A 14,488-nucleotide genomic window follows, 5' to 3' on the forward strand; every position below is an offset into this window, starting at 1 on the left:
TCTGTGCATGGGGTGAAGTGCTAAGTAATAAAGAACTGCAGTTTTGAGAAATGGTGGGACCACACCCGTCTGTGATACTGGACTATGGCGGTTTCAAACTTAGCTGGAATGCATCCACCGCTGAACAGAAAAATCCTATTATTTCTAGCAGAATGTCCACTTGAGAAATGGCTCTGAACTTATTAGACAGAAGGCATAATTTGCAAAACTGGTTACACAGGACTTGGAGTGGTTCTATTCTAGCCATCAGATCAAGAAAGTTAAAAACCAAATTCCAGTTTTGGGGGGAAAGACCTCCTACATTTGACACAGTTATCTAAACATAGGATACAGAACATATTTGAGCCACGTTAAAAGAACGTAACAAGGTTTTCCTTAATACAAACATAAATTGAATGTACAAAAAGAACAAAGATGAAAAAACCTGGAAATAGTTTATTTGCTGCATAAGGAAACTTCTTGTAAATTACATATAAAGAAACTTGCTATGCTGTAGTGTATAATTTTCAATATTCCACAAATATAATTGTAATAAATATACAAACCAAAACAAAGTAGAAGACTAAATCCATCAAGCAACCTACAAAATGGTTCATCAAGTTTTATACTTTGCAGCATTAGCATGCTTAAAATTTTGTTGTTTTAAGTGCTGCAGCAAAATTCTTTTCACATTTCTTTGGAGCATTTTCAAAACCATCTAACTATAAAATACTGTTCAAAATTAGCAGGCATTAGTTAAACCACCCAGGAAAAGTAACACCAAGGTCTAACTGATGCAAAGATGTATTTCTTGTTTGTGTTTTTTAAATCCATTTCAGTTTTGCCAGGGTTAGGAATTATCTGATATAAGTGCACTATGAGTCCAGTCAGCCTGAGGCACTGCTGACTCTTGTCATATTATGACTCTATATAAACTTCACAGATTATATAGCCCTGGAGATTTCTCTATTAGAGACATATCTGCTAACAGGAGTGAAACAAATACCATAGTGAAGCTGCAAGCTAGTTAGAATGGTTGTACCCTCAAGTGAAGAGTGTACTTAGAAATATTCTTCCATAGTTTTATACTATACCTTATCAGGCATTTCTATTTGACTTCTAAATTTAAAAATGCTGACAAAGGCTTTACTGATGCCCATGGCCTCTAGAAGCAACATGCAGAAATTGTTGATGCCTTTTGCTGTTCTCCACCAATCATTTCTACGTTTGTTGAAACAGCAGGCTGAGTTGTATTTTATACTTCACCGCTCTGGGCCATGTTGACGGACAGGTCTATTATTCTATACAGAATTTTTCAAGCTGAAAACTCTTCACTATGCTTCACTATTACCAAATACTTGGGGGTATAAAAAGAAACTCTCTAAAACACAGTTACCTAAAAATATTTGTTAATAAGCTTAATGCAAACATTATGTAGAAAAAATGGTTCAGTTACAAAAAAATTCATTAGAGGGCCAATAAAAATATACTGAAGAGAAGATCTTTATAAAAGTGAGGTTAGGAAGTTCGAGGCATTGACGTTCACTGTAAACATCCTGTGTTCACTAGAATCCCTTGTCTGAAGTATATGTTCTGTTTTTGTTCCTGAGCTTCATGGCCAACACTTGCATAGATAGCTAAACCTATCATAAAGGGTGGTTTATACAGACCTTTCTGTACTGCTTTGTACAGAACTTCAATAAACTAATGATTTTACATTTTGAAATAGTTTAATTCTACTACCAGGCAGTTCAAGGAAGCTATGAAGCATGGTATGATTTCTGTGTACTCAGTGCATTGGATGGATTGAGACAGCTACCTTATGGTGTATTAATCTTAAATAATAAAAAGTGTAGCTGTTTGACGTTCTGGCTCACCATAAATATCTACTTCTACTCATTGCTGCAAGGCTGCCCAAACTCTGCTCTGCCAAAGACTGAATATAGCAAAATGTCAGGAATCTGAGTCCCATAACACCAAGCAATTAAACTCCCCAGTAACAAGATGCAGCTTATAAATAGTACAGAAGACCTTATGGAGAATTTTACCTTTACCCAGGTGACATGAGTGCTTGCATCCAGATTAGCCTTCCTCTATTGGAGAAAGCTACAAAGTATTTTCAGGATCAATGTGACATGGAGTGACCTAAGTAACAAGTTTGAAGAACATACTTGCATTTTGGATATGAAAAGTGGGCATGTGTTTGTTACTGCACATGCGAATGCACATGCAAAGTGGTAGAGATAGATAAATAAATCTACCTCACAAACAGCACAACAAAAAAAAAAAGCAGCAAATTGCCAATTTTAAATCTTATGTTAAGGCAAATCTAGATAAACACCCATATCAGGATTAACAAAAATGGGGAGCTGTGTTTGTTTTTTGTTTACTTCTTCTGTGACTGGCTTTTGCACATTGATAAAATTTGTTTAAGCACTTTCTGGACATCTTCATCCATTTGACCCTAAACAAGGAGAGAAAAAAGGAAAGAATTAAATTCAAGCATCTCTCTGCTCCTTAAGAAGATTTACAAACTATTTTCAAGGTATATTAAGTATATCAGTTCCCTAAGAGAAAGATGCATTAAATTTGTGCTTAAATAGTCAGACTAACAAGGGAAGTTCTTAATATCTGCAGAAGCTGCGTATTTCATTAAAATACCAATACTGCCTATCTGATAACACACAGTCATACCTGCACAGCATAGAGAAGATGCATCCGGTAAACTGAGACAATTTCCTGATGTTGCTTCTTTGTTTCCTAGAAAATAGTTAAGCAGAAAGTCATGAAGCAATCAGACCCGTTCACTTCAAAACACCACAACCAGATTTAGGGAGCCCAGGGAAATTACAAGGGATAAAATAGTCTCTTATGAATATATGGAAAACCAGCTCAGAGACAGTACTGTGTTGCTGGCCATTCAAAACATAGTTTGCTGGAAAGCACAGTCCACAGAAATGCTGTAATTCTACCCATCTCAGTGAACCAGACACTGAGCTGACACGGGCTAGAGGAAGCGCTGAGCTGCAAAGACGTGGAATGAACACATACTCTACACCATATCAGAAACCCAGTGAAGAGGAGGTGCTAAAAAAGGTTTTAATTCATAAAATCTTTGACTAGTTACTACACATTCAAACAAGGAAAGGCAACCCCCTTTCTTATGATCACAGACTGCCACATCTCCTGAAAGCCATCTCTCCACATAAACGCGAAGCTGTTTGGAAAGCTAGCCTAACAAGAGGAAAGAACTGTACAGTCCTGTTGTAAATCCTACCCACTTTCCTAACATGTTGCGTATCTTTGCATTTCACACTACTTTGCTGGTCCTTCAGCAGTGGGAAATGGAAGGGCCTTACAGGCTTTGTGGACTGGCATAAGAAAAAGCCATGGCCTTTACACCGACAGCACCCAGTGTTTAACTGTCTATCTATTTGTTTCTTTCTCCCCACTGCAAGGGAATTTCTCTGGCCTATATGCCCATTAACTCCTTTGTCTGCTGGGGAGGGTAGGAAAGCAGACACCACGAAAGCCATTTAGCACGTTGGGCTGGGAATTTTCCTTTCAGAGTAACTCAAGAGCTCTCAACAAAGGCTTCTGGTGGGAAGTACCTCCTTTTCACTTTCTGCAGTGGATTAAAAAATGCTTCTTTGGACAGGCAAGCTCTTGAAAATAGCTATTATGGCTCAGCCCAGCTTAAAAGACTGGGCCTTTTATGTACAAACAAGTATAATCTTAAAACACTAAGCAGTTTAGAAATTCAGAAAATAAACTGTGCTCCCTCCAAACAGATGGACTTGCTTGACATTTCGTGCCTTCAGTGACTATCTTCTTCCAAGAAGTCAAAATTATTTTTGCTTAAGAAACAAAAAACTTCAGCTAATGATTAAATCCACACATTTCTGAGAAAAACACACAAATCCACTGTACACTGGCTGTATCTTTCACAGATCAGGGTTTCAGCAGCAGGTCTGGCCACCACACTCCACTACAAGTATATTAATTTGGTTCCACTATTGATCTGAGGGAACATATAGGGGACAGTAGCTTTCTTTAGTTTGACTTTATTTCTTAACAACAATTCTGAAGTAACATGTGGATTCCTTAAAAATATTTCAGACCATTACAGAATTTCTGGATAAAACTTCCTTTTCTTGTACTCATTGACTTTGTTCAAGTTTAAACTGGGCACAGTCAGGAAAGCCCTGCACCTCTTGGAAGAACTGGAAATAATGGTGGGTTTATGAATTATCACACTTACAGTCAGTTGGTTTTGCAGCTGCTTCACTTGTTGCTGTAATGCCTCCAGCTGCTGGCTTTGTCTTTTGGGGGCACTGGTTGAGTAGGAAAGCTGAGAAAGGCTGTTCAATGCTTCTTTTAATTTGCTGACTTCCTTGGACATCTCATTGATCTAGAGAGGGGAAAAACAGGTTCTCATGAAAAGCTGCAAGGCATACTGTATTCTTGCAGGTGTCATCTGGGGAGGATTTATGACTTATCTTTAAGAGTCAAAAAGAAAAAAAAATGAAAATTCAACGGCCAAGCAAGGACATTATGTAAGCAAAGGGTTACAGTGCTCCTCTTTCCCCTGCTGCAACCCAGTGTTCACACAACAGTGCATGAGAGCAGCTTTGGCTCTGCAGTGCCTTCCCCCAACCTAGCAGACTAGCGTGACACTTCCCACCAAGCAGCAGCTTACAGGTCTGGCTTCTCACAAGAACAAGGATGTCTGCAGGTAAGCTGCACCTCGCACATTAATGAATGAAATTCCCAGCCCAAAGACCCCTTGATCCCTCCCTTTCAGCACAGGTTCCTGCCACCTACTTGCCTCTCTGCTCCTAGCCTGCTCATTCAAAATGTACTCTGTGTTCTGAAAGCCAGCTGTATTTATGAACAAGGATTGCATTTACTGACTTTACAGACATTGCATCTGAACACAGGATAAACATACCAAACCTAGGTCAGTTATCCACAACCAGCAGAATACACAGCCTTTGTAAAAGAAATTTGTATTGACAGACTTGGTAGTTACAGGAGGAAAATGGTCAAGTCATGCTGGTGTTGAGGTGCTTTAGTAAACTCAGAATGGTGAATTTTTGCTCCTTTCTGATCCTTTATTTTTATATGCCTCCTTATGGACCTCTTCCTGCTGCAAATCCTACTTTGACTTCAGTTGCCTGAATACTGTGAACCCAACTTGAGCTGATTTTAAAAGAGGTAAATTGAAAGATCATGTACATCTCCGTAGGGGAGGAAAGCAAGTGTAAAATCAAACATGTTGATTAAAATCTTCTTTGGTTTTAAGAACTGAAAGACAGGACTGTGGCATCTGAATTGTTAGAGAGGCAAACAAAAATTACTCCACTCTGTGGCACTTGACCCAATATGGTGTATTAGGTGCATGCACCATGCACCATCCAACGTTTTGAAGTCTGAACTTACGTACGACCCCTCCTCTGTCGTGAAACACTAACCTTTTTATCTTTATCCTCGTCTAGTTTTGATGAACTTTCAGAACATCTTTTCATTTCAAGAATATCTTCTTGAGCTTGATGGTACTTTTGGTGAAGCCCAGTTACCTCCCGCTCCTTTGCTTCAAGCAGAGTATGCATACCTTCTTTCTCTTCTTTCAAATGCAAAACTTCATTTCTCAGTTGTATAACATCTAAGGACACATTCTCCTTCTCTTTGATTACATCCTTCAATTTGGATGACAAAATACTAACTTCGCCTTCTAATGAAGACTGGAGTTTTTCATAAGTAGATCTGGGTACCATTGCTTCATTAATTGCAGCTTTTTCTTCCAGTAATTCCTTCTGTAGGTTTCTTACTTCACTCTCCTTGTTGGTAAGCAGTCCTCTGAGCTCATTTACTTCTTCCTCCATTTCCTTTAAAGTACTTCTGAGTGCATTCATCACCTGATGGTGTTCAGTGATTGGCATAGAGTTTTGTTTCTGAGTGTCTATCAATTGCTTTAATTCTTCTGCTTCATCTAATACTTTTGTGTACTGGGATTTCATTTCTGATAACTCATTCTCAGCTTTGTATTTCAAAGAATTTGTCATCTGCATCAGTTTCTCATGCTCATCTCTAGGAATGTAGTCCAAAGCTATATCATCTAGAGTTTTTCTCTTCCTATAATCTTCGAGCTCTGTTTGTGCTTCTTTGTACAACTGAGACAATTCACTAAGTTGGCTGTTGAGCTCATCTATCATTCTGCTCATCGCCTCTTTCCTTTCTCCAGCTTCAGCGCTAGATTCCAACTGTGCCTGATTTGTCAGCTTATCCTGTAGCCTTTTAATTTCCTCTTGCCCTTCTTTGTATCTCTCAATCAACAATGCTTTCTCTTGGTTAATGTTGTCAATAACTGAACAATACGTATTCTTTATTTCCTCACATTCTTCCACAGACATTGGCACATTCTGCTCTCTTTCTTCAAACTTTTTTTGCAGCTCTCTCACTTTCTCTTTTTGTCTTTCATTTTCCTCCAATGCTCTCTTCAACTCTTGCTTAAGCATTTCAAATTCTTCACACGTAACCTTCAACCTACTCAGGTCAGATCTGGTTTCTTCACTTTCAGAGGAAACAAGACCCAGTTTCATTTGCCTTTGTACATTCAAAACCTCTTTCACGGCTTCTTCATATCTGTTCTGAGTTTCTTGGAGCTTTAGGTTAAGATCAGAGCCGTTTTCAGAAATGCCTGTGCTATTTAAATGATCTGTGTCTGGGACTCTAGACTGGACCTGAGCCTCTAAGTGCTTTCTTTTGGCTTCAGAATTCTCCAATTTCCTCTGCACATCCTTTAAATCTTCCTGGAGGTGCTTTATTTTTACTTCACTGGGGCTTGCTGGCTTTTCTTGAATTTGGGTGGCATTTAATGAAGACTTCAGTTCCTGAGCTGAGAATTCACTTTGTCTATCTGCTGTTTGATCAAACTCTGTTTGGGTTGAATGAAAAGAATCTATGGTAGAATCTGCTTCTTTAGGTGTTCTTTCCTGTGTAAAAAGAAACCAAAACAATTGCGTGATAAAAACAAATGTATGATCATATTTGTTACAAGAGAATAAGCAAGAAACTCTTGCCACATCCTACAGAGATGGGCAATTAAAGCACCATGGGATAAATTTTTAAAATAACTCAGAACCCAGCTGCCCCCATTTAGTCATCTACAGTCAAAGAAGGCATTAAGTGCCAAGCTCCTTTGAACGTCTGGGCTGATCTCCATAAACTAATAATCAAAGCTATGCAAATTAAAATTCTGCTAACACAACTATTAACAACATATTTAAGAATGTGGTTATCATAATAAACAAGGATATTCCGTAATTCGTGGGAAAAGTGAGAAGATCAAAACACTAATTTAATCCTTGGGGGCAGAGTGTTTCCATGGTTTTTTTTTTTTGGTTTTTTTTGTGTTTTTTTTTTGTTTTTTTTTTTACTAACACAAGCCCTTTAAATTATCTTCACAGCACATCTCTTTAAAACAGTAAGCAGTTCTCTGTTCTGCTAACAGATTAACAGATCACTAGAACAGCACAAAAATACACCACCTGTAATTTGTCCTGTAGCTCCTTATTGTGTAATGTCAGAGAAGCGATTTTTGCTTGCATCAACATAAGTAGATCTTGCTGGTCAGTGTCAGAACTTACATCCAATAAACTATCAGCACCTGGGGGGGGGGGGGAGGGAAAAATTCAAAAACTGTCAAAAGCTGAACTGATCCCACAGCTTGCTACATATTCTGCCTTTTCAAATTAAGCTTTTTGTTTCCATGACAACTAAGCATAGTGAACAAGAGAACTATTCCTAGATGTGTTTTCCCCAAAAATGTGTTAACTTGCTCAGACAAGCAGGAGGTTTTGGTGGAGGTTTTTGGTGCTGGTGAAATTACAAAAAGTTACTCCCTATAGTTATTGTGGCTCATATTGTAAGTGGAAGGGCTGAGCAGACTTTAATGTTTCGTACCACCAAATTCAAAAATAAGGATTAAGGTTATCGATTACTTCACCTGTTGTGCTGTCACTCAGTCTGTCTTTACTATTCAAGGAGCTGAATTCTTCCTGTTGAGACACCAGGAAACAACACGTTCACAGAAAGCAGATGTAAAGTTGCACAGTTCACAACAGATAAGCATAGAGCTGGATGAAGCATGTGGCCAATACTTCAAAATCTGCTAAGGGAATTCAGCTGGGCAGTTCTCATCAAATGTCAGTGAAACTGGGGTAACTTTCCCACAGACAGTTTGGAAAGCTGCCGTCTTGTGATAAGAAAGTGCAATATATTGTAATTATTTAAAAAGGTGAAATCTTCAATACCATGAGGCAAAGATCAGACAGAACATGCTCAACCATTTTCTTAATGTCTTCTGGCAAAAGTGTCTCTACTTTTTGTATTGCACAATGCCATGTACTTCACTGGTATCAGATAATGAGCTCCCATAACGTTAATACTTACTTTCATAATCATATTGCTAAGTACTAGTTTATGACTAATTCTACTACATACTTACCAAACAAATGTAATTTACAAAGCAAGCATGGATTACTTTGAAATAGATTTTGATTCCTTTTTAATCCTCAAAATTCAGCTAATTAATTCACAAGAGACTCTGCATTCAGCAAAATAGATTATTAAGGTACTGTACTTTCCTTCCCCAAGACTACTAACAACTGTGATACCTTGCATACTTGGTCAGCAAAGAAAGCCTGTCCTTTTCCAGTCATGGGAGTTGAAGTTGAGGAGCGTGGAGAGGACAAATCACTAAGCTGTAAGAGATTTTATGTAAATAAGTATATGTATGTATACATGTGTGTACCTGTAACTACCGCTGACATGTGCCCACATATATACTAAAGAGTACTTTTCCCTGCGCTACAATAAGTCACAACTCTGGGTTAGTATCAAAGAGCAGGTCTAATTATTCAGTGCTCTTCTGAGTCAGTAGTACATAAACAGTGTAGCTGTTATATGGGTAACATTTCTGTTTAACATTAAACATATTTGTTAAGCTCCATTTTTATAGTATAGCTATTTATCTATTTTCTTATATATTTATACACATATGCACATAATGTGTATGTATACATGTATATTTAAAATATATATATTTACTTATGGAAGTCAGCAAAACCAGGAGACCTTCAACTTTCAATGGAAGAAGCATCCAGATAGTAATTTATACAGTTGTATTTTAGACGATGCCATATTTCAAGTAATTTTCATTTTAACCAACGTGTGTCTTTATGGTGTCATCCCATGCCAGAGAAAGCACTCACGATATGACAGGTGTAGAAGATAATAATGATAGAGCAAATCCAGGCTACTTCATTCACATAATGCTCAAAATACTTCTCATCCCCTAAAAGCATCTCAAAATTGGTCTTTTCTTTACCTGAACAGGACTGATAGGAGGAGGTGGGGCTTTGCGTTTTTTTGGAGTTCCACTTCTTTCTGAACTTAATTTAGAGCCTTGATCATGCTGAAAGTTTCACCAGCCAGAGAAGGTAGGTTTGTTAGTTTGGTTAGTAAAGTCCGAGCAAGTTGTTTTATATAAATATAAAAAAAATAATATAAAATTCCACATTAATATCAACTTTAGCAGCTCATGCAGTGTCTCATCTTTTATTTTTCTATGTAAAGACTACATCTTGATTAAAACAGAGATATTAAACATGCCTGACAATAAGACTCTGCCCCTTGGAATACATGCTTCAGTGAAAACAAACAAGATTTAGTGAAAAAGCACAAACTGACAATAGGTTTAGCACTAGTGATCTTAAATTCTTCCGTTCATTCATAGCCCAGTTATGCAGTTCTTAACAGTACTATCCTTCCTCTCCCTCAATTCCTGCTTGGTCTCCCTGAAAAACCCACCTCTCAACTCAGAGAAGAAATGACTCAATGCATTGTACCCTCATCCACTTTCCGGCCACCAGTAGGACTACAAGATACCTGTGCTCCAAGATATCTGACACTAAATAAGACATGTAAGAAATGTATTTATCTATTTAACTGCCTAAGCCTGCAGAGATTCTCACAAATGTGGGTCTCCAGGAAGATGTAACCAAGGATAAAGTTCAGTTATCCCTTTTGGAAACGCAGAGACCTTTTCTTGATCATCTTCTCTATACTCTGAAGTGTCAGCGAGTCCTAGAGCCAAGCTCCCGCAGTTACGCATGAGAAATGGGGCATATCTTCCCTGCATGCATGTGCACATGCACACACACACACGATTTATCCTCCCTTTTCTCACAGTGGGGGCTGCTGTCACTGCTGACTATTACAGAGGGAAGTTAAATTTAAAAGCGGTGTTTCCGAAACTCGTTTCTTAAATGAACAACAAAAATCTTTCATGTTACAAAATACAGTTATTGGTAGCACATCTCACTGCGGCATTCACTAGTGCTTGTAGGCATGTGAAGTACCAGTTTCTCAAAAGGTTGTAAGCCTACATAGCCTGAGTATTTTTAAACAAAAGAACAAATACCTGCTTTGCTTTAGTCGGTGACTTCGTATCTGTAATGCAGAAAAGAAGTGGCATTAAGAACAGCTATCAAGGAAAGTTATTTGCCATTCCTAAACGAACTCTCAGCTCCGCTTCCCACACCATAGATGCTTTGTGTGGTTTTTGAATGCCTGTCTGAAATCTGAACAACATACATTAATTTTCACACCCCATTTGAACTACCTACTTTCTCTGCTTCTTTTTTTGTTTCATATTGAGATAAAATTCAAAGGATTGTGACATTTCTGCTTCTACTATAGTCTCTCGCCATTCTTTCACATTAGGTTCCTGCTTTGGAAACTCTTTTTAGCTTGACCATGAAGCCCTCTCTCTGCATTACTTCCTTCTCTAAACCTCCTACTGAGGAGCTAAAATGTTCCATTTATTCCTTCACATAACAACAGAGGATCTATTCCAAATTGCATGCAAGACTTCACCACGCTACTACATCAGCTTACCTTTTCTTTCTCCTTACCTCTTTATGCCCTGCTCAGCTCTTCATCTCATGCTAGTTATTACCATGTAAGCTTTTTATGGCAAAGACCACCATCTTCCATTTTGGGAAGGTTCAGCCAGACCATCTTGAAGATGGCTTTTGAAATATTTTCCGGCTGCTTTATGAAGTAAATTTGCTTATTGCTGAACATATAGCTAGGCAATTCAAAGTGACAAACTGCAGATCAGCATCTCTTACATACCCACATCCTGAGAGATCTTTGATGACAGGAGATGCTGGATCCCTGTATTCTCGGAGAGCTTGGAGTAATGCAGGGCATTCTGTCCAAAGACGTCTACCAAACTCACATCTGCACCTTTCCTAAGCAAGGCTTCCACAATGTTAAGGCTACCAGCTTCACAAGCCACCATCAAAGCAGTTCTGGACAAAACAAACACAGCATAAAAATGTCAAGACTGTACTTTTTAAGCAGCAACTCTTTTTTCAGGAAAAAGTGTGACAGTTACTGAGCAACAAAGTCCAAGATTTTATCAAGATGTATATTGACACATACCTGTAACTGTCCTTTCTCCTTACAACCACCTGCTCTGCCCCTCCTCCCTTTCCCTATACTTCTCAGCTTGACCTTCTACAAAGACCTATCATGTTTTGCACCCACCTCCAAACGTTTCTAAAAACGTGTTCCTGAGCCCCAACACAGGGCAGCTAGTCAGTGTCAGATCCTAGAAAAAGGGTAGCACACAGAAGGAGCATGCTACAGTATCTGTGTTTTTCCAAGTGACTGTACAGAGACACACAGAATAATTACAAACAAACAAACAGACAGACAGAAAAACCCACCTTTCAAGCATACTCTAGCAACCCTTTGCTGCCTGGGCATGACAGTCTCATCTCAGCCTGAAAACATGCCTAACAGGCTGGCCAACTTCACTGGCAAACACATTCCTCAGTGCAGTTATAAAATGGAAAGGCCACTACCGTGATAATGTTTGCTACATGTTATGACAATCATTTCACTGATAAATTAAACACACTCACTAAGTGTGGCCTGTGGAAGTGATGGCTGTTGCACTGCTGTGCTAAAATACAATGTCCATAATGCATGTTACCACTTATGGTGCACTACCATAAGTTACCACTTGGGTAACATGGCCACAGTCACGGGCATGGTTTTAAATGACCAAAATAATTAGCATTGTTTGGACAAGGCAGGAAGTTGGACATGCCATTTTCAAACATCCCCCAGTTAAAGCTTCTTCTTTCTAACTAAAAACATGAAAAATTGCGTGAACAGGAGATAAAAGACAAATCTCCTTAGCAGAAAGAGGGACAGCGGAAAAGGAAAATGGTATATTCCATGTTGTATCATTTTCTTTGCTTCTACACACAGCACTAAAAAAAAAAAAAAATCCAAGTACTGTCATATCTATGACAGAAACACTTTCATCCAATCAAGTAACAAAATCTTAATGCTGTTGATTAAACACTAATTACCAAGAGGAAGGCAGAAGTCTTGGAGTGGTCAGCACTTCAAGTTCAAAGCACTGATGAGGCAGTTCAAAACAACCAAGGGGGTAAAGGGGTTTTCTTTAGAAAGCTTAAAAGAAAGACCGCTCTAATAAACTTTGGACTGATATAAACCAAATTAAGGCTCAATCTTATCATCCTAGGTGTTGCCAAAGAACAATATGGACATTATATCATATAATAATCAAGATTGCAATCAGGTGCAAGTGCCGAGTCATCTCAGCAACCTACTTTATTTTTTCAGTTTCAATAACTGTTTATAAAAATCCAGAATTTTCAAAGACTGTTGACTTCAGTCACTACAATCATTATCAACACAAGTGCCTTTTTCACCATAGGATGTTCCTGTTTGAACATAATACTCTGATGCATTAGATATCTATTAACGCAACAAATCTCTAAATGGCACCTCTCTGGTAAGGCAGCATCTCTGCTATCAAAGTTTCACTGTACTTTCTCCTGCTGCTATCTTCTACCTGCGGCAGCATTACAGTAGAGAAAAGAGCCCCCATGGATGTCACTCGCAAGTAACACAGTTTTAGGATTTAAGTTGGAGAAACCATCTCATGCCAAGAACAGAGCAGCATTTAAAACTGGGACATTTACACAGTGATGAAGTACATGCTATCAACCAGATTCTTGAAGGAAGGATTTACAAATGGCATTTACACTGCTCTGGTAGCCCAAGGACATTCTTACAGGCAGTAAGTTTTTATAGTTTTATAGTTACCTAGTTTCCATTTCACATTTCCCTTTAGCCAGAATTCTGTAAGGCTTCTCAACAATCAGGATATGCTCTCTGATACAGGAGGCATTAATTCACATAACAACAATGATTTTGGGAAGGATTCAGGAAGAAAGCTTCATTTGAGAGTCAGCCTTGGGAAAGAATTAACATGCTGATGTTAGTTTGCTGTACCTTCCGTTTTTGTCCCTAGTGTTGACATCTGCTCCGTGATCCACAAGGTATTTGCAGACTTCCGTGTGACCATTTTGTACTGCAAGCAGCAGAGGTATGTTCCCATCCTAGGAATACATTTAAGGCAGCTATGAACTATAATCCATCAACTTACAAATATTACTCCAAGATCTAAAGTTCAGCTGTGAACTTCCCCTCTACACAGCACAAGCAAGGCACTATATTTTCCTTGTGCAGCATAAATGTAGTTGGGCTTACTTTAACTCCTTGCTTGAATGCTGAGGATGGTATCACACAGCAAAGCATTAGGAATAGGAAAGCCTTTTGCTCTCTGCAATCCTTTTGATATTTGCTTAATGCTATAACATGATGATTTGGAAACTGTGCAATACCTTTGAATAGCTTCACAACAAAACTGAGAATTTTAACTAGGCACAAGGCAAAAATACAACATTTCACAGAATAACAGATTAACGTCAGTTGAAAAATACTTTTAGAGGTCATCTGGGGTGTGTCCCCCTCTGCCCTCAACCCAAAGCAAGGCAAACTTCAAGTTAGTTTATATTGCTCAGGGCCTTGTTCAGTCAACTTTTAAGCATCTCCAAGGACAAAGATACTATGACCTCTCGGGGTCCCAGTTCCAATGTTTGACCATCTTCATGTCGAGAAATTTTCTGCCCTACAACCAAACTGGAATTTCCCAGTTTGGTCCACTGCCCAACTTGTGACTGTTGCTTGTCATCCTTTCTTTGTGCACTTCTAAAAAGGGTCTTGCTCCATCTTCCCTTTAACCTCCCATGACGTATGTGAGGACAGCTATAAGATACTCCCATAACCTCTCTTCTTAAGGCTGAACAAACCTTTTCTCTCTTTAAAATATTTCTGCTAGAAATTTCAGGTCTCAGCTTTGTGACAGATTCTTTACCAGAAATGCCAGATAGGAAGGAGATAGATCAGTGTCAAAAAAACCCCAAAAGAAATTCAAAACAAGTTGAGTGTTTTTATGACCAGTATTTTGTCTGAATTCTGTCAGGTCCCCTCCCTTTACCATCAGAGAATTTTATACCAGGCAATTGCATAATTCCCAAAGATAGACCTGGTT

The 14,488-nt window shown here is 38.6% G+C and overlaps 1 protein-coding gene across 4 annotated transcripts in view; it reads right to left on the minus strand.

The window, feature by feature from the left end:
* Positions 1-415: 415 nt before the first annotated feature.
* The window catches only part of LOC135324438 (ankycorbin-like), an 86,091-nt gene continuing 72,018 nt past the window's right edge, over positions 416-14,488 (minus strand). For 3 of the 4 annotated variants that reach the window (XM_064500761.1, XM_064500762.1, XM_064500764.1), the window contains 11 exons: positions 13,387-13,493; positions 11,182-11,360; positions 10,466-10,494; positions 9,371-9,457; positions 8,658-8,744; positions 7,988-8,039; positions 7,530-7,648; positions 5,454-6,974; positions 4,241-4,390; positions 2,674-2,739; positions 416-2,443 (listed from right to left, as the gene is read on the minus strand). In XM_064500761.1, coding sequence (XP_064356831.1) covers positions 2,366-2,443; positions 2,674-2,739; positions 4,241-4,390; positions 5,454-6,974; positions 7,530-7,648; positions 7,988-8,039; positions 8,658-8,744; positions 9,371-9,457; positions 10,466-10,494; positions 11,182-11,360; positions 13,387-13,493 — 2,475 coding nt within the window. In that variant the 3' untranslated portion in view covers positions 416-2,365. The remainder of the gene's footprint in view (positions 2,444-2,673; positions 2,740-4,240; positions 4,391-5,453; positions 6,975-7,529; positions 7,649-7,987; positions 8,040-8,657; positions 8,745-9,370; positions 9,458-10,465; positions 10,495-11,181; positions 11,361-13,386; positions 13,494-14,488) is intronic. The other variant, XM_064500763.1, reaches the window with a different exon arrangement.

This window comes from Dromaius novaehollandiae, chromosome W (genome assembly GCF_036370855.1).
Source record: "Dromaius novaehollandiae isolate bDroNov1 chromosome W, bDroNov1.hap1, whole genome shotgun sequence".
NCBI lineage: Eukaryota > Metazoa > Chordata > Aves > Casuariiformes > Dromaiidae > Dromaius > Dromaius novaehollandiae.